This window comes from Emydura macquarii, unplaced genomic scaffold, assembly GCF_026122565.2.
Source record: "Emydura macquarii macquarii isolate MOO-44397 ecotype Brisbane River unplaced genomic scaffold, CSIRO-AGI_Emac_v2 contig_2676, whole genome shotgun sequence".
Taxonomy (NCBI): Eukaryota; Metazoa; Chordata; order Testudines; family Chelidae; genus Emydura; species Emydura macquarii.
This window is the reverse complement of record NW_027132813.1, coordinates 32,941,119-32,964,223: the sequence shown is the minus strand read 5'-3', so window position 1 is coordinate 32,964,223 and position 23,105 is coordinate 32,941,119. Positions and strand designations below refer to the sequence as shown.

Below are 23,105 nucleotides of genomic sequence, written 5' to 3'. Positions count from 1 at the left end.
AGCCTCCGGCCCTTAGGCAGGGCGAGGCAGACAAGCAGTCTGTGGTCTCCAACCCCCAGGCGGGGTGAGACCGGTGTGCAGTGGATCTGCTGTCGGTAGCGGTAGGGGAGAACACTTCCTCCTGGGGTGGCTAGGGAAGGGGAGAGGAGGACGCAGGCCCACCCATCTCCACTGTGTCCCAGCCCAGGACCCTAGCAGTGGCAAAGACGTCTGCCACTGAGTCGGCAGGACTCCCGCCGCAACATGCCGATGGGGCCTTGCCACTGACTCAGCCACTGGCTTATGGCTCTCCCTGGGCCACTTCCTCCCTTGTTCCTGTTTCCTCCAGGTCCTCGGGGTCGGCGGGGTACTCAGCCCGCGACAGGCTCACCAGTCCCTCCTTATCCATCGGCAGCAAGTCAGGGAATTCCTCTGCGGAGGGCAGCTCCTCTAGGTCGCAGGGCTCTAGGGGTTTGTCATCCAGCAGCTCCTCTAGGTCAGGGTTGGCCTCTGAAGGTATCTCCCACGCCTGAATCTCAGGGGGCTTGGTCCAGTTACTGGGGCCCGGAGGCCCTATCCAATCCTTGGGGCTCTGTGGCCCTTCCCAGTCACTGGGGCCCGGAGGCCCTATCCAATCCTTGGGGCTCTGTGGCCCTTCCCAGTCACTGAGGCTCTGTGGCCCGGCCCAGTCCTTGGGGCCTAGTAGGTTGGGCTGTTCCCAGCAAATCTGCTCAGGGAGGCGTTCGCTCAGGGTTCAAGCCTACACGGCTGCTGGCAGGACAGCAGGTCTGCCTCCGGTGGCAGCCTGTCTCTCAATGAGCTGCGGGGCCTTCCTTTTATACTTCCTCCCGTGGCAGAAGCTCCGCCCCTCTGTTGCCAGGTTGGCTGGCCTGCCGGACCTATCACTACCCAGTTCCCTTGTTGCCAGGCAGTCTGGGCTACTGGACCTACCACGGTTCGGCTCCTTTGTTGCTGGGCAGACTGGGCTGCCGGCCCTATCACTGTCCGCGCCTGTTGTTGTGGCCCTTCCTCGGGCCCAGGCTCCGAGGAAGGCCACTGCGCCTTCCTATAGTTGTATTGATACTTTTTCAACATGAATTCAGTTTCCAGTCTTAGAAAAGATACATAAAACACAGGGCATCTCCTGATATTTAGAGATGTTAAGCTATTTATCCCAAAGAACTTAACAGTAAATATGAACCAATATAAAGAATCTAGTTTTAAAAAGCTTCCAGTTTCATCTGTACTGAAGAAGTCACCAAATATATTCTTAAATTAAATTTTGTTGAGCATCTCACTTTTCTCCCCTCTTGCTGGAAGAACAGAACAGTTGGTGTTACATCACCAACTACCAGGAAGTACAGAGACAAAGCATAGTGAAAGCCCAAGTGCCTGACTCAAAAGGCTTAATAGGCTGAATCCACTCCTAACCTTTCAGTCTTTTTCTGTGCCTCTTTCCTGGAAGCATGGAGTGTAGCTCTCAACTGCAGATCTTTCTTACCTCTTCCTTGGTGAGAGAAAGATGATTCTGAAAAGAGGGATGAGGATTAGGAAAGAATTAGTGAAGAAAAAGCCAAAGAGAAGCACTTATCTGAGGAACTTTCACCCATTGTGCAGGATTGCAGCAATAAGGACAGACCTAAGCCCCCCCCTCCCCGTGGACCCTGCGCAAGTTCTGCAGGCTCCAGCACCTAAGAGAGATAATGGCTTTACAGTTCAGATTCCTTTACGCTCTTCTCCCATTGGCTGCTCTCTGAACAGTTTCTGTCTGGTGGTCCTGTGGCGGTTTCTCCCCCTTCTGTCTCTTGCAGCTGCTTCTTAGCCCTTATAACCTGTTCCTTCACAGGCTGCTCTGGCAACTGCTTTCATTCATTCCTTCAAACAGTAATTAATTTGGGAATTTGAGACTGGGGACTTTCTTTTTTAATTTCCTCACACATACCCTGTGGTAGCTGGGGCGTGGGCTTTTCAAACTCTCCCTTTCCCTTACTCTTTGTTCACTATCAATTGCTCTTTCCTCCAGCACCCTATTGAATTTGGTTGCATTCTCTCTGCAGCCATTGGAAGGTGCTCATCTGCGCTCTCAAAACACTGTAGCAAGCCCAAATTACTGCATTTCTGGGGCACTGGGAAGTTCTCCTATAATTGTCATGGTCATTGCCACCTCTAATCTCTGGTCTGGTCCATCAGTCCCATTCATTCAGATTCTCGTCTGGTGTTTCTCTTGATTTGGGCCTTGTTCATTTGTGTCTTTTTATACATTTCCTCATTACATATTTATTAACCTTTCTCCAGTCAACATAAAATACATTAAGCATTTGTTTTAGGAAACCTGTACAATATGCATTCGTAAGCTACAATTTACACAACATTTGCTCTTTGTTATTCTGTTTTTGTCTCACTCTTGTCCTGTGTTTTCCTGGTAAAGGAGGCTTCTTGTCATTACAAGTTTGTATACATTTTACCTAACATCTTCCAGCACAACATACTACTTTTGTCCTGTCAGCAATAATATAATTTTAAGCAAATCTATACAAGAAAAGAAGAACTGGCAAAACCACACTCATGCTAGCAAGCCAAGCCCTTGGCCTAAGTATTATCTAAATTCATTCACTATCCATAACTGTAAATTATTGAAGTATAACCAACAAAGCTCTTAATCTTACCATTTAATAATTCCTCATGTTTATGTTTCAGTATTGTAATTCACTATGTAGAGTATATTATTCTACCCCTTAATCTATTGGGGTGGGGGAGAATAAAAAATGCCACTACCTCAAAATGTCAGTATTTTCTTTATCTTCTTTAAACATGATTTTCAAAGAGCTTTTACTCAAAGTCCAACCTTATGTTTATGAATCATTACAAAAAAAAGATTTGTAGTAATTTTTCCTGTGTTGCATTTTGAGGGATACCTCTATTTTAGGGCCTTAATAAACACTGTTCCTCAACAGACTTCCCTTATGATTTACCAAGGTGCCCAGCATCCCAGCCTCATAATAGAAAATTATCAGAGTGGAATTTTGAACAGATTGAATAGAAGTATATCAATGAGATTATCTGGATGCCAATCACAGTTGAAATAATTTTAGCAGTTGAAGTCTGGGGAATTCGCCTTTCCAGATTTTTCCCCTGTAGCAGATTTTCAAGAGATTTACTATTTCAATTTGCAACATTTCTGCAGCTAAACACAAGACAGTTAATTTAGCTTGTTTATTTATACTTATTACAAAATTTGTGGTCATATGTAATCTTTAAATAAGGAAGTCTCATAGACTCTTGCTCTCGTCAATAATACATTACCAGATAACAAATGTCAAAATAAAGTTAAGCTTTTATATTGTCTCATAAAATTATGTTAATAGCATATAATATTTAAGAACAAAAACAACATTTTGACGCTCAGGACATATTGCATATAAGGTTCCTACCCCAACTTTTACTCTGTGCCATTTTGCCTTGTTCATGTTTCACATATGGGGGCCAAGAAATCCTTGCCATTTCCCACACAAAATTTACATTTGCCCTGTCAATTATACAAATTAAATCAATACAATCTTAAATATTTGTTACATTTATTGGGCATCCATTCTTTCAGCCTATGTCAGATAAATGGGGAGAAAACTAGTCTCCATTTCATATCTGAAGATGTCAGGATAGATTTATGACAGTTCCATGTATCATCAGCATTCCGGCCTCTAATGGAAAGAGCTTCAAATTTATAAACTGGTAGTGCATAGTTGGCTGTTTATACTCAGGTTGTTTTGCTTTTTTTCCATGCCAATGCAATGTACAGCATCAGAACTGTGTAGATGGAGGGATGTATCTCAGCTCCCATATCTGATGCTGTGTGATTTGGTGATTGACTAAAAGGCATTGCAGAAAAAGGAGAAAACTAGCAGTTGCTTGTTTCCTGAGGCAACAGGAGGCTAATGAGTAAGGCTGCTGCACATGCTATCTTCCCTCTAAGAAAGGCAGAAGTAAAGACCTCACTCAGCCCAAGAGTACTTGGGATTTGTGGTCAGAGTCTACTGATTAAGTGAAGTAAAGATGAATCTTAGAACTTTATTTGAAGGTTGGATGTCGCCAGCCCATGTCAGGAGGGAGAATAGGGTAGGTATAGGAGAGTTTTCAGCCTCCATATGGATGGTGAATGTAGAGGATTGGTATGTTTGACCCTTAGTGGTTTGTGAATAAGGGAAGTGTCTGAATTATATTTCTCACATAATTATTTTTTTTACTTCCTATAGTATCTATCCTTGTGGCAGATCCGAGGGATAAGTTGCAAGATATTGTAATCTTTGATCTGTGGTGGCAGAATGGACTATAGAAAAATTGAGTTAGTTCCCTATAAGTGGTGGCTAGTTCACCACATGATGTGAGAATAATAGTGGTCTGTAGCCGTTTTTAGAAATATAGATTAAATTATGTGCTCTCCGTTTTAACAAGGGTTCCTACAAAAATGTCTTTCTTTGCTTCTGATAAAGCCTATGCCCCATGGATGCATGTGCTTGCAAACAAAAGGAGTGGGAGACTAGGAAATCTGTTAATTTGTTTCCACGTTTAAACAATTATGCAGTCCCACGGTGGGACGCAGCAGCATTTGGCAAAATAACTGTGTATGAAATGCCCCTTTCTGGAAACGTTTATCCTTAGTTCTTTAAAAATATTTAGAGTATGATGTAGTATAGCACTGCATTCAACTTGTGTAAATGAAAGCGTGGGTGGGAAAGCAATGAATACCTTGTAGGAGCAGTCAAAGGGAATCTTTCCTAGGAAAATTTTCAAAATATCCATCATCTAGTAAAATTTGGCCTATTTTATAGACAAAAATGTGTTCTTAAAATGTATTTTTATGATTTCTGGGGAGAAAAGTACTCATGGAGATGGTTTAGCATTATCCAGAGATGGGGAGGACTCTATAGGAAGCAGAAGATAAGGAGATCCCCTCCTCTTTCCTTCAGTTTGCTGAAATAATTTAATAAGTGCCTCTCCAGACCATCACAGATAATATAGATAAGGTGATCAGGATAAAGGGACTCAGAGGCTATGTGTACACTACATACCAATGTCGCCTGCTTGTAATGTTCATGTAGCTACATGCCATAGTGAAAGGCAAGCTGCATCCACACTGCAGTGTGTAGCTATATTTGTCAGTGAAAGACTCTGGCAGTGGGAAAGGCTTCAGCTGCTCCTCGCTGCCCTAGCCTTTCGCCACTGCTGAAGTCTTTCCCTGTGAAGGGGAAAGGTATCAGTACCTGGGAGCTGGAAGAGCCTTTCCCTACTGCCGAGGTCTTTCCCTGTGATGCAGAAGGGCTCCAACAGTGGAGAGCTGGTGAAGTCTTTCCCTGCTACTGGTAAAGTTTCCAGCAGCTAAAGGTTTCAGCAACGGAGAGGCAGTGGGATATTACAATGCTAAAAATTAAAGCTTATTTTAGGTGGGATAGAGGTTGCAATGTTTACCAGATCTTAAATAGAAATTTATGGACTTGATCCAGCTCCATAAAAGTCAGTGGGAGTCTTTCCATTGACTTTAACAGGTGTTGTATCAGACTGTATAACACATATGGAAAACAAAAATAATAATTAAAATCTTTTCACTTCACCTCAGTAACAATAGTCATTTATACTCATAGTCATCTCTGGATGAATTTTTCCCCCCAGTTGGAAGGACTTGAAAATGAAATTAGCCAAGAGAAACAAAGTCTTCAGAACAGTGAAAATATGAGCAAAGATCTGATGAAAGAGAAAGCACAGCTTGAAAAGACAATTGAGACACTTCGAGAAAACTCAGAGAGACAGGCAAGTAACAATCTTTGCAAGAAAAAGGAGTAGTATCTTTTTAAATGAAAGATTAAAATAGCCTTAGCATATACAGTCACAAAAATCAGTGGAGCTGCAATTATGGACTGTGCATATCTCAAAGATGAATTCTATATTTTCAAATAAAATGATGAGATAATTTTTTTCTTAAACTGCATTCAGAGTCTTTCAAAAAGCCTTTCCCCAGTTTCACTGAACATTTGGGTTTTTGCTGATGTGCCTATTTTTATTATATTTTATCTCTCAAGATGTTGTTTTGGAAAAAAGAAGCCATCCTTGGGTTAAATGGCAACCAGAAAGAGAGTGAAGCTAGTAATATATTTTGGTTTTGACTGTTTATATAATCTTAAAATAAGCAACTAATTTAGTTGAAAATTTGTATTTACAATTTATTGCATAACCATCATCCCTACACACATATATGATGTGTCTTTTGTTACATGATATATAACATAGTAGAATAAACTACACTGGAACTTTTTTTTACCCTATATTAAAGAAGAAGTGATATATAATGTAATCCATCTCTATCTGTCCTACCTCAGTAGCCTGCTGTTTATGTGTAGAAATAAATTATTTTTGGCGTTGTATTGACGTAAATTTATAATTTCTTTTCAAATTATTAGATTAAAATATTGGAACAGGAGAATGAGCATTTGAATCAAACAATAGCTGCTCTAAGGCAACGATCCCAAATCAGTGCTGAAGCTAGAGTGAAAGACATTGAAAAAGAAAATAAAATTCTCCATGAATCTATCAAAGAGACCAGCAGTAAGCTAAATAAGATTGAATTTGAAAAAAAGCAAATCAGGAAAGAATTGGAACATTATAAAGAGAAAGGAGAGAGAGCAGAAGAGCTTGAGAACGAGTTACATCATCTTGAAAAGGAAAATGAGTTATTACAGAAAAAGATTACCAATTTAAAAATTATTTGTGAAAAGATAGAAGCCTTAGAGCAAGAAAACTCAGATCTCGAAGTGGAAAATAGAAAGTTGAAAAAAACTTTGGATAGCTTAAAAAACCTTACTTTTCAGTTAGAATCACTGGAAAAAGAGAATTCACAGCTTGATGAAGAAAATTTAGAATTAAGAAGAACAGTTGAATCTTTGAAGTGTACAAGCATCAAGATGGCTCAATTACAGTTAGAAAATAATGAATTGGAAAGTGAAAAGGAGCAACTTAAAAAAGGCTTAGAGCTTATGAAAGCTTCTTGTAAGAAAACAGAACGTTTAGAAGTCAGCTACCAAGGTTTAGATACAGAAAACCAAAGGCTACAGAAAGCCTTAGAAAATAGTAACAAAAAGATTCAGCAACTGGAAAGTGAACTACAAGATTTAGAGTTGGAAAACCAAACTCTGCAAAAGAATCTGGAAGAATTAAAAATCTCTAGTAAACGCCTAGAACAATTAGAGAAGGAGAATAAGCTGTTGGAACAAGAGACTTCTCAGCTGGAAAAGGATAAGAAACAACTAGAAAAAGAGAATAAGAGACTTCGACAACAGGCAGAAATTAAAGACAGTACTTTAGAAGAGAACAATATAAAAATTAATAATCTGGAAAAAGAAAACAAATCTCTATTTAAAGAAATAGGTATATTTAAAGAGTCTTGTGTACGTCTAAAAGAGCTAGAAAAAGAAAATAAAGAACTTGTGAAAAGAGCTACCATTGATAAGAAAACACTTGTCACATTACGAGAGGTAATTTGAAACTAATTTCCATTCTTGTATTATCTACTGGACATAAATCCAATATAACTATGTGCTATGTGTGTATAATATAATAGTTTTTTTTAAAAGTTGTAGAGAAAATAGATCTACTAGTCATTTCTGAATAAATCATGTTCCTACCTTGCTGGTATACTTAAATAAATAGTATTTACATATTAAATATTGTAGTTAAACTTTAATAATTATTATGCATATGTATCACTCTGATACTGCAAAGCTAGTTTGGTTTTGGGTTTTTTTGTATCCTAATATTCAAATCAAGTTTAGAAAGAAAGTCCTGCAAAAAACAGGAAGTAAACATCTAAGATGAAATCCGAATTGTATTTAGGATATAATTTCAGATTTAATCAGATGTTAATAGTTGGGAGGAAGGAAAAAGTTGAAATAACAGGTTGTTCAAGCTACAAGTAATCATAGAAATTTCATGCATATACAATTTCCAGAAACTAGTTCTGCATTATTTATTTAATATTTTAGATTGATTGATTTTTATTTATTTTGCATAAGGATTTGGTGAATGAAAAACTGAAGACCCAGCAAATGAATAATGATCTTGAAAAACTTACCCATGAACTTGAAAAGATAGGTTTAAATAAAGAGCGCCTCTTGCATGATGAACAGAATACTGATGACAGGTGAGAATGCCTAGATCAGTTTGGGATAGTTTGGCAACTGTTTGTTTTTCATTTGCAGTAAAATGGTTTTCCTTCCCACAGTTTTCTCCATATATCCTTATTTTTAAAAAGACATTAAATAGACTAGCCCAAAATAGGACTGTGTTTGAAAGTAGTACAATATGATAATTAATGTTCTCCAGTTTCCAAATATGTCTTTAAAAGTAAATTGTCACTTTGTAGCTAAGAAATTTAAAAATTATATCAACATCTACTGTTTATATATAATTTACAATATTCTGATGTTTCTAGTCAACAGTAGGAGCAAAAAAGAGAGGAGACAGTGTCAAGGATGGTACTCCAGTGTTTTTTTAATACTTCAGTATTCTTGTAAATGCTAGTTTTCTATACTTGTCACATACACAGTCACCCCTGTCTTGACAGCAGATTCCTTATTCTCATCTGTTGTGATTCTACCTACCAAAAAGAAATTCTCACATTCTCCCATTTGTGCAGGCTGGGACGTAGTCAAGAGTTTGAACCTCTCCCTAATGCCAAACTTGTGCTCCTTCTACAACATCTGCTAACATAAAAGCAGCTGACTTCCTGACATCTGTTTCCTGTACTCTGTGCTGTGTTGCATCCTATCTCACAGGAATTCAGGGGAAATGTGTGGCAGGAAAAGCAGGCAAGCCTGGGCTTCTAGCCAGCCCTCCTATCATGATGCCATTCATTTGTGAAAAATGGCTGACATTGTGGTCTGTTGTTGTCATTGATTGGCATAAAGAGGGAGACAGATTCTGGGCCTTCTATCTCAGGAGGTAGCCAGATACTTTATCTTCAGACCCCCTTACAACTGCTAGTGCTGTATTGCCAGTACCACTTAGAGAGAGTCTGCCATTAACTTTTGTTTTCTAATGACATCTGGCCTCTGCTCCTCTTTGCCCAGTTGGTGATGAGTTACTACTTAGTCAGAAACAGTTTCTAGGTCCAGCACTCATTTGTTCCTCAGCATTCATAATTTTGAGATGCACTTACAACAGTATGGTTCTTTGTTCGTCTTCAGTGGCTATACCACATAAAGAGGTTTGAGTCTTCTACCATCTTTAAGCTAATCAACCTGGTCCTTTAGCTCCACCAGTAGAGGCTTATGTCTTTGGATCTGGAAGTCTTGGTTTCAGTACCCACAGATAACTCTTCCATTGACATTGTTATAAGTAATGCCCTTTGTGGATTTCTGACACTTGGGATGAGCTTCCCCAACTAAGTGGGAGTGTGATATCCATGCTAACACAGTTTGGCTCTTTGTTCCCTTCTAAAGTTAGGCCATGTATGGCCCATGGGTCTGCTTCTGTGCTTAGCTCAAGCATTAAATGCTTATGCTTTTAGATCGAAATGTCATGTTAGAACAATAGAAATGAGTCCAGGAGGAAAAAGAGAAGTTACTTGTGTCCTTAGGAATAACTAATGGCTTTTTTCCAGGTTTTGTCAATTCCTGGTTCCACAATCCATTGATGATCTTGACTATATTGCTGACTCCTCTCCTCACCTTTCATTGCTCTCCTTGCTTCCAAGATTAGTTGGCCAGTTATAAGAGTAGCTACTCAAAATAAATGTTCTTTCAGGGTAATACAAATGGACGCTGTCCTAGTTGATATCCCTATCTTTTTCAAGATTCCATTGCAAACATAATGGCTCCAGACTAAGTGGGAGGACTGCGGATGAGGAATGTTTGTTTTACTCAAGAGATAGATTAGTTCATTTGGGATCATAACTTCTAAAACTGTCATGCCTTTGTATCCATTATTCGCACTCCTTACTTTCATCTAGAAGGTATCTTGATTGATTTCTGGTAGGCCAGAAGGTAACAGTCATCACCATTTGTGTTACTGTAGTTCAGCCTTCACTGCTAAAAGTTAACAATCACTTGATCAGGCTCATATAAAGTCATAGAAATGTAGGGCTGGAAGGGACCTCGAGAAGTTGTCAAGTCCAACTTCCTGCATTGAATAAACCTAGACCAGTGGTTCTCAGCCAGGGATCTTCCAGGGGATACATCAACTCATCTAGATATTTGTCTAGTTTTACAACAGGCTAAATAAAAAGCATTAGTGAAGTCAGTACAAACTAAAATTTCATAGAGAATGACTTGTTTATATTATTCTATATACTATACGCTGAATTGCAAGTACAATATTTATATTCCAATTTATTTATTTTATAATTACATGGTAAAAATGAGAAAATAGGCAATTTTTCAGTAATAGTGTGCTGTGACACTTTTTTGTATTTTTATGTCTGATTTTTTTAAAGCAAGTAGTTTTTAAGCGAGGTGAAACTTGGGGGTATGCAAGACAAATCAGACTCTTGAAAGGGGTACAATAGTCTGGAAAGGTTGAGAGCCACTTACCTAGACCATCCCTGACAGGTGTTTGTCTAACCTGTTCTTAAAAACCTCTAATGATGGGGATTTCATAACTATAATAGTAGAGTCTTTATCAAGAGGGTTGTTTTCTGTTCCAGAGTATTCCTGGTCTGGCGCCCCATCTTTTGGTCATGGAGATGGAAAATATTTCACATACATCTAGTCTGTCACATTCCTTGGACAACAGGATTTCCATGTTTTTTCCACTGGCCATTGTTAGCAATATCTTAAAATCTTTCCCCTGTCTGGGCTTAATCTGACATAGTCTGATAAGGATGATATTAAAGATTTTTCAGTTTGTTCCTTTGCACCTTCCAGCGCACGGGATTATCTTTAGACAAAGTGGGTTTGTGCTTCTTCCACCCCAATCTGACATTAAAGTCTCAAATCAAGTTAGAAGAAATCTTCCAATTCGTAAGCCTCCTATCTCATTAAGTAATCCATGGAGGATGCACGTGAAGTCTCTGCTAGTCTTTTTCCTTTTCAGTTCTCTGTATAGTCTAGTATAGTTCTCTGTTACAGGTACAAGATTTTTTACTTGCAGTTTCATGTTTACATGGCCTCTCTCAAATAGATAAACTCTGAAATTCTGGGGTCATCTCCTTCTCATATGATGATAACTCTTTAAGGCCACTGCATCCTCTTTTTAATCCTTTTACTCTTGGTCCTCTGCTCTAATTCCTGTCAGGATGTAGCTGTGCCTTCAAGAATCACAGGCGGTGTGTTCCATTTATTAAACCCAGAAATTTTCCCAGATTTTTTCCCAGATTTTCAGAAATCAAGTGGCTAAACTGTGTTCAATTTTGCCTTACAGTTAGAGAAATTGCAAATGGCGAACATAAAAATAATAAGGAAATAAATGTTATTTTCTAAATTCTGAGAGCGTATACAGATGAGGAAATAAATAAAACGATTAAGCTATTTAAAAAAAAAAATCAAGATTAAGATTTTCTTTAATAGACAACAGTTCTTTAAGATTGTACTTCACTAATAATCCCAAGAGATACTGTTCCAAACCTACATATCTTAAATATGACCTCTTTATTCCCAAATATATGGATTGGTTTTTGTTTTGTTTTGTTTTTCACGCTCCATAATATAATATCCTCCTCTCAAACAAGGGCTGTAGTGATCTTAAAATATCAGGAGCTGTGCTGGGTGAGCAATTCAGATATTGTGGGTATGTACATGAAATAAGCATGCACAAGCATACTATTCCGTCTCTTCCTCCTTTGTGCCTCTATTTTGTAAGCAAGCAGGAAATAGGAACTGATGAGAATCTTGTTCTCCAAATATTTCAGAGCACAGGAGTCTAATCAAGTTCAGTTCCCTGCTCGCCTGATCGAAATAGAGCCAAAAGAAAGAGTGCTTCTTCTTCGAGTGACTGCTCATGTCCATTCCACTATAAGTGAGTGCATGCTACCGTGCACGGTTCCCAGAACTTTTTTCCCCTTAGCAGATCCCTTAGGACCGGCTCTGGTGCCCCCTGGAGTCCCGCGCATATGCCGCGGTATATGAGGCACTGCCGGCCCTACGCCCCCTCAGTTTCTTCTTTCCTCCTGTAACGGTTGCTGGAACTAGCCTTGCTCTCTGCATGTACCGTTCCCCTTGTTTGAACTGTTTGTTATTCAAAGTAGTTTAGATAGTTTTAAATAGTTGTTAAGTGTAGTTAGATAAGCAAGTCCCTGGGGGGACTTAGAGCGGCCAGGCTATGCCCTGGTCGCCGGGATTTAAGCTGTGTGCCTCCTGCGGGAAGGCCTTCCTGCTCAGCAACCCCCATCATCGGTGCCTTAAGTGCTTGGGGGAAGAGCACAGGAAAGACAAGTGTAAGATATGCAGGGCTTTTAAACCGCAGACTCAGAAGGACCGAGAGATCCAGTTAAAAGACCTGCTCATGGAGGCAGTGCCCTGCCGGCGTCCAAGCCGTCCCGCTCCATCTCGGCACCGAGCATAACCTTGGTGCAGAGTGCACCGCCGGCACCGGGATCAACTCGGCACTGAGCAGCAGCCCCAGTGCCGAACAGGAAGAAACAGCGTGCAGAGCGCAGACACTCCCCTGCGCCGTTGGTACGGGCAGGGTTGAGTGCAGAGATGCACCGGCCACGGCCCGTCAAGTCTTCTCCAGTGCCTGCATCTCCCATCAGGGAGCCTTCCCCAACTCTTGGGAGTGGGAGAGTGCCCCCGTCGACACTGGAGGCTTTTCAGGCGGCAAGAGCCTTGTTGGCCTTGCCCACACCACCTCCACACCCCCCTCCGCCGAGGGAGAAGGGGCCAATGTCCCAGGGCAACCCCGCATTGGGTCCCCCCGAAGGGCAGTGGAGATCCCCAGTTCGGGGAGGAAGATCTCCCGCTGGAGGCCACCGGGGGTAGAGCAAGCACGCTCCCCCAGCAGTTGCTCCAGGTCGGAGTTGTCGAGCCGGCCTCCTTTGACTCAGGACATGGAGTCCCCTTCTCGGCGCTGACATCACTCCCCGGCACTGGAGGCAGCGCAGGCCAGGAGACGGCACTGGTCGAGATCTGCCAGGCGGCACTCGGACAGCTCCTGCTCCAGATCCCCGGCAACGAGGAGTTTGCCCTTATGGAGGCGGCGCAGAACCCAGTCACTGTCGGAGGAGTTGGCACCGAGGAGTTCGCCTGCACCAAGGTGGCGCAGAACCCGGTCACCATCCGAGGACCCGGCACCACACAGTCCACGATGCGGAACCCAGTTGCCGAAGTCCAGCTTGGCACTGTGGAGTTCGGGGCGGCACTGGTCTTGGTCACCGAAGGCCAAGTGGCGCTGCAAGTCATCAGTACTGAGACGGTGCTCTGGTACCGAGAGTTCTTCGGAGCGTGCCTCCATCCGTCAGCACTGCTCGTGGCGACGGAGGTGGTCCTCGTAGTCCTACAGGTCGGAGGTGTCAAGAGGATGGTCCCCAGCACGGAAGGACACCCGGGACTGAGGATGTGTATGGCACTGCCGGTCCAGTGGCTCGGGGTTCCACAGGGGGGACAGTCATCGGGACAGCCGACGCCCCCACAAGGCATCACAGCAAGTGGTGCAGTCAGCCCCAGGTTAGCCCCAGGGACAATGGCCGCAACAATGGCCTTATTGGGCCCCATGGGGCATCCAGATGGGTCCGGGGCCCCAATCCATCCTGTTGTTGGGGGTTCACTCTGTGCCTCGGGCACAGGAGAAGGCCCATAGACACCACTATTCGGACAAGGAGTCGGACCCCATGGAGGAAGGACCCTCTACGGGTGCACATCAGGAGGGGGAGAACCCACAGGATGTGCCTTGGCAGTCCTCTTTCTCCTTACCGGAAGAGGCAGTCTCCCGGGACCACATGGCGCCACTGGAGGATTTCAGGGTGCACCAGGAGCTGCTCAAGAGGGTGACCTCTAATCTGGGGCTGGAGGTGAAGGAGTTAGAGGAGGCCAAAGATACCCTCTTCAATGTGCTGGTGGTGGCTGCCCCAGCAAGAGTGGCCTTACCAGTCCACGATAGGGTCCTCGAAATTGTAAAGGCCCTGTGGCAAACCCCTTCCTCAGTTGCCCCTACATCAAGAATGGCAGAGAAAAAGTATTATGTCCCGGCCGAAGGGTTTCAGTATTTGTTCACTCACCTGGTCTTGGGAACCCTGGTGGTAGACGTGGCCAACCAGCAGGACAGGCAAGGTCAGCCAGGTTCCACTCCCAAGAATAAAGACAACAAAAAGCTGGATTTGTTTGGGAGAAAAACATATTCTATGGCAGCCCTGCAGTTCAGAATTGCCAACCATCAGGCCCTCCTGGGGAGATATAATTTTAACTTGTGGGACTCCCACAGGCAGTTTGCTGAGGCCCTGCCCCAGGACCAGGCCACAGACTTTACCACCATCCTGGATAAAGGAATCACCGTGGCTAGGGCAGCGCTCCAGATGTCCAGTGATGCTGCTGACTCGGCGGGTAAGGCCATAGCCTCCGCCATTTCCATGAGAAGGTGCTCGTGGCTGCAATACTCAAGCCTGTCCCAGGAGATACAGCAATCGATCCAGGACTTCCCCTTTGATGGGTTGGCCCTGTTCTCTGATCAGACCGATGCGAAGATACATGGTCTGAAGGACTCCAGGGCCACGCTTCGCTCTCTGGGCCTGTACATGTCCCAGGCTTCCAGGTGGCAGGCACGGCCCCAGATGTAGCAGCAACCAAGGCCTCTGCCTAGGCCCTTTCAACCCTACAAAAATAGGGACAGAAATAGGGGGTTTAGGAGATGAAATCAGCCCCCCAGCTTGTCCTCAGTCCCCTAGCAGGGGCCCCCAGGGGGTCGGGCAATCGTAGGAGGCAGTTTTGATGGTGTGCCTGAGGGTGGCGCCCCTACTGCTCTCCTGGATCCGCCCCTTCCGTTAAAGCGCCCCTTCTGTTAAGGCGCTTTTATCTCGAATGGGCAAAGATTACGTCAGATCGTTGGGTCCTCGGGATAGTCTCGGGGGCTGTGCCCTACAGTTGACCACCCCCCCCCCAACAACCCCCTGCTCCGTCCCTCTTCAGGGATCCCTCTCACGAGCAACTCCTCTGGCAGGAGGCGGACACCCTCCTCAACATAGGAGCGGTGGTTATGGTTCCTCAAGGCAGAAGGGCAAGGGGTTCTGTTCGAGGTACTTCCTCATCTCCAAGGCAAAGGGGGGTCTGAGACCCATATTAGACCTGAGTCGTCTAAACAAATATGTCAAACGACTCAGGTTTCGCATGGTTTCCCTAGCCTTCATAATCCCTTCCCTGGATCCAGGAGACTGGTATGCCACCCTCAACCTCAAGGATGCATGCTTTCATGTGTCCATCCTCCCCAGCCACAGGCGCTTCCTCCGTTTCATGGTAGCTGGCTCCCACTACCAATTTACAGCCCTACCTTTTGGCCTATCTTCAGCTCTGAGGGTATTCACCAAATGCATGGTGGTAGTGGCGGCCCACCTGAGGCGAAAGAGTGTGCAAATCTTCCCTTACCTGGACGATTGGCTGATTGGAGCAGGTCCAGGTCCCAAGTGCAGGAGAACGTGACCCTCACTTGCTCCATGTGCAGCAGGCTGGGACTGCTCATAAATGAGCAGAAGTCCACACTAACCCCAGTGCAATGTATAGAATTCATTGGGGCCACCCTGGACGCTTCCCAGGCCAGAGCCTTCCTTCCTCAGCCACGTTTCGAGGCGATGGTCTCTATCATCTCCCAGCTGCACCGATGCCCCACGACAACAGCCAGGCACTGCCTACAGCTGTTAGGCCACATGGAGGCCTGCATGTACGTAGTGAGACTAGCTTGCCTGAGGCTCAGACTGCTTCAGGCGTGGTTGGCCTTGGTATATGTGCCAAGCAGACACCCACTGAATCGGGTGGTCACAGTTCCCTTGCCCGTCCTAGCTTCCCTAGACTGGTGGAGGTCTCTCAGGGCAGTGTTGAAGGGCATTCCATTCAGGGAACTGGTCCCGTCGGTCACCCTAATCTCTGACACCTCGGATGTGGGATGGGGAGCCCACATCAGCACCAACCTAAGCACTGAGGGGCTCTGGTTGGGGGAGGAGAGGCACCTGCACATCAACGTGAAAGAGCTGAGGGCTATTCACCTAGCGTGCAGGTTGTTCCTCTGATTCCTGACAGGCAGAGTGGTGCAGGTGCTGACGGACAACACCGCAGCTATGTTTTATATAAACAGGCAGGGAGGAGCACGCTGCTCGGCTCTCTGCGAGGAAGCTACCCGTCTTTGGGACTTTGCCACGAGGCACGATTTCCACTTGACTCACCTCCCTGGAGTGAGGAACGATGAGATGGATCGCCTCAGTAGGTCATTTCTATCCCGCCACAACTGGTCGTTGCACCCGGAGGTCGTGACTGCGATCTTCCAGAAGTGGGGTGTTCCCCAACTGGACCTATTCGCATTGGCCTGGAACACCAAGTGTCCAAGGTTCTGCTTTCTCGGGGGTCATGAGACTGTGTCAATTTCTGACGCGTTCCTCATCGACTGGACGGGGACTCTCATGTACGCGTTTCCGCCCATTTCACTCCTGCCCAAGGTCCTACTGAAAATAAAGAGGGACAGGGCGGATGTTATACTCATCGCTCCAGCCTGGCCAAGACAGCATTGGTTCAGCATGCTGCTGGACCTTTCGATCGCCCCACCCCTGGAGCTCCCGAGACGGCACAACCTTCTCTCCCAGGATCATGGTTGCCTGTTGCACCCGGACCTGGACTCCCTACACCTCACGGCCTGGAGACTCTGTGGATGACGGAGGGAGAGAGAGCCTGCTTGGTGCAGGTCCAGCAAGTCCTGCTTGGCAGCAGGAAACCTTTTACACAGGTCATGTATCGGGCTAAGTGGAGGCGGTTTACCTGTTAGGAGGAGTCCTGGGTTATTCCATCCAGCCTCTCGCCTATACAGGCAATCCTGGAGTACCTGCTCCAGCTAAAGCTCCAGGGTCTGGTGCTGGCCTCATTGAGGGTTCACCTGGCGGCCATTTCAGCCTTCCATCAGCCGCTAGAGGGGAGATCCCTGTTCTCCCATCCCATGTCGGTTAGCTTCCTCAAGGGCGTGGAGAGGCTTTATTCGCAGGTCTGTAACCCGGTGCCTCCCTAGGATCTCAACCTGGTCCTCTCAAGACTCATGGGGCCCCCCTTTGAGCCCATGGCTTCATGTCCCCTGCTTATGCTTTCATGGAAGGTAGCCTTCCTGGTGGCCATTACCTCAGCTAGGAGGGTCTCTGAAATTAGGGCCTTGACCTCAGAACCCCCTTATACAGTATTCTAAAAGGATAAGGTGCAGTTAAGGCCGCATCCAGCCTTCCTGCCCAAGGTGGTTTCCCTATTTCATTGTAACCAAGATATTTTTCTCCCTGTGTTTTTTCCCAAACCACACGGTTTGGAGGAGGAGAGGAGATGGCATTCGCTGGACATGAGACGATCCCTGGCCTTCTACATCGAGCGTACAAAGCCGTTCCGGAAATCAATGCAGCTCTTCGTCGCAATGGCAGACCAGATGAAAGGCTCACCTGTCTTCACCCAGCGCATCTCCTTGTGAATTACATCGTGCATCAAGTTCTGTTATGAGCAGGCAAGGGTGCCGCTTCCGGGAACCATCACAGTGCACTCAACCAGAGCTCAAGCCTTGTCGACAGCCTTCCTGGAGAGAGTGCCCCTGCAGGACATCTGTAGAGCCGCCACCTGGTCATTGGTGCATACCTTCACGTCCCACTACTCCATCGTCCAGCAGGCAAGAGAGGACATGGGATTCGGCGGAGCCGTGCTGAGGGCAGCTCACCGGTAACTCCTACCCACCTCCAAGGTATTGCTTGTTAGTCACCTATAGTGAAATGGACATGAGCAATCACTCGAAGAAGAAAACAAGGTTACTTACCAATAACAGATGTTCTTCGAGATGTGTTGCTCATGTCCATTCCACAACCCACCCCCCGTCCCCGCTGCCGGAGTTGGCAGAAAGAAGGGACTGAGGGGGCTTAGGGCCGGCAGTGCCTCATATACCGCGGCATGTGCACAGGACTCCAGGGGGCACCAGAGCTGGCCCTACAGGATCTGCTAAGAGGAAAAAAGTTCCAGGAACCGTGCACGGTGGTGTGCACTCACCTATATTGGAATGGACATGAGCAACACATCTCGAAGAACATCAGTTACTGGTAAGTAACCTTGGTTTTCATCACATTTCCACTAATGATCGACAAAATGAGCATTTGGTTTGTGTGTTACTGTTGATTTTGTAGATATGGTAACTTTTTCTGTATCCAGGAATATATTTTAAAAGGGAGAAGGAGGGTAAAATTTTGCAAGATCTGACAACTTTGACAACTATCCCTTTAAAACTATCTAAAGAGACGATTGGAGGACTCGAGTCATGATAATAGGATAATGAGACTTTAATATTAATGTTGTTGGGTCAAATCCAATCCATGCCAAATGGTATTGTACATTTCTCTGCAGTTTCATCAGAAATTCCTAGAATTGAAAGGGCATCGATACTGAACTACATTCATTCCTACACATGGTCTCTTCAGGTCATCAGAGAAACTTACTACTAGGGTAATCAGTCCAATACCTTCTTCGAGTGCTTGCACATGTCCATTCCAACGTAAGTGTGTGTGCAGTCCACAGTTGTCAGAATTTTTTCCCCTAGTGGTATCCGTCCGGTCAGCTCTGGAGCCCTCTGGTACCATGCGCTCATAGTGCCATTATAAAGGGTCCTACTGACCTTGGGCCCCCTCAGTTCCTTTTTACCATTTGTGACAGTTGCTGGAACTGCTCTCTTTGCTTCAGCAAAGTTTCCCAATGGTTTTCGCTGTTTTTTGTGATGTATATAGTTAAATTAGTTGTATATAGTTAGTCAGTTTTAGTCTATAATGTTTGGACCTTTTCTACTTCAATTGGCAAAGTTCATCTGTTCCCTGCTCCCAGGGAACACCTTGATCACCGGGCTTCAAGCCTGTGCCTTCTGCAACAAGTCGATGCCTCTGAGCAACCCGCACTCAAGTTGTCTCAACTGCTTGGGAGAGACTCACAGAAAGGACTGTTGCCAGATCTGTAAGGACTTCAAACCTCACACAAAAAAGAACTGAGAGGTGAGATTGAAGGTCCTTCTTATGGACGCAGCTCTGAGACCCGCTTCGGAACCAAGTCACTTGCAGAGTACCTTGGCACTTGTGCGGAGTGCTCCTTCCACCATGCAAGAGTTTTGGCACTGTTTCCTGTCCCTGGTACCTAAGAAGAAACACAATTGGCAGCCCTGGCCGAGGGGTTGATCCCTGATGCCGAAGTTGACCAGGCATAGAAACCAGGCCACTCTTCTACCTCGGCTGATATTGGTGCCTACACAGGCCCTGCTGACTCCATCTTCCGGCATGAGGTTCCATCTTCAGGTATGATACCAGTATGTTTACAATGCCATCAACTCTGGAGGCGTTCATGGCAACCAGGATTCTGCTCTCGTTGCAGGTGCCTATATCTCTGGCAGTGCAGGAATTGGTGCCACTGGTACCATTGGGCAGGGAACCATCTTCTTCCAGCCTCTGCGCGGTACCAGGACCAGCGGTACCATCCAGAGGAAAATCCTCCATGCTAGCCTCAGTACAGGCTTCACCATCATGGCAGCAATGGGGTCCGCACCTCCCTGGTCTCCTGACCAGGACTCTTTGTCTTTGGAGTCAGAAGTGGGCTCAAACTCCTCTTGACCTCGCAGCTGGCTGTGTTACTCCCCGATGCACTCCTACCCCACCATACTAAACACAGGGGTACCACCGAGTGCTTGGCCCTCTGGTCCTTGCGGGGCCAGTGCCAGTGCAAGGACCCTTCTGGAACACACTGGGGGTTCCCTCTAGCTCAGGATCTTTTCTCAAGGCTCTCCTATTCGGAGGCCTCCAAGAATAGAAGCACCACCAATGCCTCGACAGGAGACTCTGATCCGGACTCTGGTACCAAACCTGGTACTTAGCTTTAAGAAGAGGGCCACTGGATCCTAACCAATATGGATGGAAGGGTCTCCAGAAGAGCTCTCCATATCAACATCAGAAAGCTCGTGCAGTCCGCCTAGCCTGCGAGGCATTCCTGCTTCACATTGTGAACAAGGACATATTGGTTCTTATGGACAACATGGCAGCTATGTTTAACATCAATAGGTGTGGTGGGACACGTTCTTCCTTGTTGTGCCAGGAAACATCTGTGGGAATTCTGCATAGCACATTCAATCCACCTCAAAGCTTCTTATCTCCAGGTAGCGCAGAACCAGTTGGCAGATTGCCTCAGCTGGTCTTTCTCAACTCACCATGGGTGGTCCCTTCAGCCCAGTGGTGGGAGACTCCTGAGATAGATCTGTTTGCTACCCAAATCACCTGGAAATGCTTTTCCTCCTATCCTTCTAGTGCACAAGGTTTTGATGATGATCAAGTGAGACCTGGCCTGGGTCATTCTCATAGCTCTGGCATGTCCCAGGCAACGTTGGTTCGCCACCTTGTTAGGCCTGTCAGTGGAGGGCCCTACTTCCACTTCCTTTATATCCAGACTTGATCTCCTGGGACCCTGGTCGGTTGCTCCATCCGAACCACAGCTCTTTTCATCTGACGGCCTGGAAGCTCCATGTCTGAATCCTGAAGAGCAGACTTGCTCGGAACCGCTTTGTCAGGTCCTGATAGGTAGTAGGAAGCCTTCCATCTTCTTACCTTAAAAAAGGGAAGCCATTCTCCATCTGGTCTTCGCAGTGTGGAGTTCCACCCTCAAGTTCTTCATTGCAGGTTATATTGGAGAACCTGTTGCATCTAAAACAGCAGGGCTTGGTTATTTCGTCCGTGAGGATCCAGCTTGCAGCGATATCTGCCTTCCATTCCTTGGTTGACAATTGATCTGTCTTCTCTCATGCCATACTTATCCATTTCCTTAAAGGCCTAGAAAGTTATGCCCCCAGGTGATAGATCCCATTCCTCCCTGGGACCTAAACCTTGTCTTATCAAAACTTATGGGTCCCCTGTTCAGGCGTCTGGCAACGTGCTCATTACCTCACGTCTCCTAGAAGGTGGCCTTTTTAGTGATCAGAAGGGTTTTGGAGATTCATGTCCTCATGTCGGAGCCCTCATACATGATTTTCTTTAAGGATAACGTGCAGTTGCATACACACCCTGCTTTTCTCCTGGAAGAGGTTTTGCAGTTCCATTGCAGTCAAGCAATCTTCCTTCTGGTTTTCTTCCTGAAACCACATGTGAATAGGGAGGAACAATGTCTACACTCTCTAGATATTAGAAGGTCCCTAGCATTCTATATAGAAAGGACCAAGCCGTTCTGTAGATCTACCCAGCTGTTCATAGTGGTAGCGGAGAGGATGAAGGACTCCCTTTCTCCACTCAGAGAATCTCGTCCTGGATCACATCGTTCATTCGCATGTGTTATGAGCAGGCAGGCATTCTGCCTTCAGCTAACCTGACCGCTCATTCCATAAGACTGCAGGCCTCCTTGACTGCTTTCCTAGCACAAGTCCCTATTTAGGACATCTGCAGGGCAACAACCTGGTCATTGGTGCACATGTTTTCGGCACACTGTGTCATCACTAAGGTTAAAATTTTGTCGGAGGAATTTTTAGTAAAAATCACGGACAGGTCATAGGCAATAAACACAAATTCACAAAAGCCTGCAACCTGTCCATGACTTTTACTAAAATACCCTGAGACCGGGGAGACTAACAGTTGGAGCCCTGTCGGAGGCTGGCCGCTACTTCAGCTTTACTGCTGCCCCTGTGGCGGGGGCTGACTGCTGGCCCTAGGGACTTTTGCTCTAGCCCCGGAGGCTGCTGTTCCTGTGGTAGAGGCTGACTGCTGGCTCCTGCGCCGGAGGCCACTGCTCTTGCTTCAGCCCCAGGGGCTGACCCACCCCTGGCTGCTGCTCCGGTAGCCCCAGGGAGTGAGTGACTGTCCCTGGGGACCACTGCTCCTGCTTCAACCCTGATGGCTGCTGCTCCTGCAGCTTTAGTGACTGACCTGGCCCTGGCTGCTGCTCCGGTGGTCTCAGGGGCCGACCTGGCCCCAGCCACTGCTCCTGCAGTGATGGCCCCCAGCCACTGCTCCTGTGGCAGGGGCTGACTGCCGGCCACTAGTCTGGACCCACTGCTGCTCCGGGGCGGGGGCTGACAGCTGCTCCAGCCCCACCACTGCAGTGGGCTGAGTCAGTTGAAGAAGTCACGGAGGTCCGTTAAAGTCACAGAGTCCATGATCTCTTTGACAGAATCTTATTCTTAGCCCATCACCCAACAGGCCAGGGATGATGCCAGCTTTGGCCAAGTGGTTTTGCAGTCAGCATATCCATGAATTCCGAGCCCATCTCCTATATAGCTGCTTGGGAATCACCTACATTGGAGTGGACATGTGCAAGTGCTTGAAGAAGAAAAACAGTTAATAACCTTCTGTAACTGTTGTTCTTTGAGATGTGTTGCACATGTCCATTCCAAGACCTGCCCTCCTTCCCCTCTTGTTGGAGTTAACCGGAAAGAAGAAACTGAAGGGGCGCAGGATCAGCAGGGCCCTTTATATTGGCACTATGAGCGTGCAGCACCAGAGGATGCTAGAGCCAACCTGATGGATATCACTAGGGGAAAATTTTCCAGCAATTGTGTTTAGGGTGTGCACACACCTATATTAGAATGGACATGTGCAACACATCTTGAAAAACAACATTTATGGAAGATTAGTAACCCAATTTTTTTTCAAGAGCACTACATTGACCCATAATTTTAAAATATGTAATTTTTTTTAAATCTCAGAATTTTTTATCTTTCTTGAAAAAGGAGGTAATAAAATATATATTTTTAAAATTTCATTGAGCAGTAGGTACAAGCTTTTGGAGTCAAAATTAGAGACTACATTGAAGAAGTCTCTAGAAATAAAAGAAGAAAAAATTGCAGCTTTGGAAGCTCGTTTAGAAGAGTCAACGAATTTAAACCAGCAGCTGCGCCAGGAGCTGAAAATCGTAAGGAAAAAATAACATGACCATTTCTTTCCACGTTATAAAATTCTTGAACGTCACTCTCATTTTCCTATTTTACTTGCA

At 45.6% G+C, this 23,105-nt stretch overlaps 1 protein-coding gene across 2 annotated transcripts in view; it reads left to right on the top strand.

Moving 5' to 3' along the window:
* Window positions 1–23,105, top strand: part of CCDC88A (coiled-coil domain containing 88A) — a 251,526-nt gene that overhangs the window by 151,826 nt on the left and 76,595 nt on the right. For both annotated transcript variants that reach the window (XM_067565171.1, XM_067565170.1), the window contains exons 14-17: window positions 5,644–5,781; window positions 6,429–7,499; window positions 8,037–8,164; window positions 22,883–23,024. In XM_067565171.1, the coding sequence (XP_067421272.1) occupies window positions 5,644–5,781; window positions 6,429–7,499; window positions 8,037–8,164; window positions 22,883–23,024 (1,479 nt within the window). The remainder of the gene's footprint in view (window positions 1–5,643; window positions 5,782–6,428; window positions 7,500–8,036; window positions 8,165–22,882; window positions 23,025–23,105) is intronic.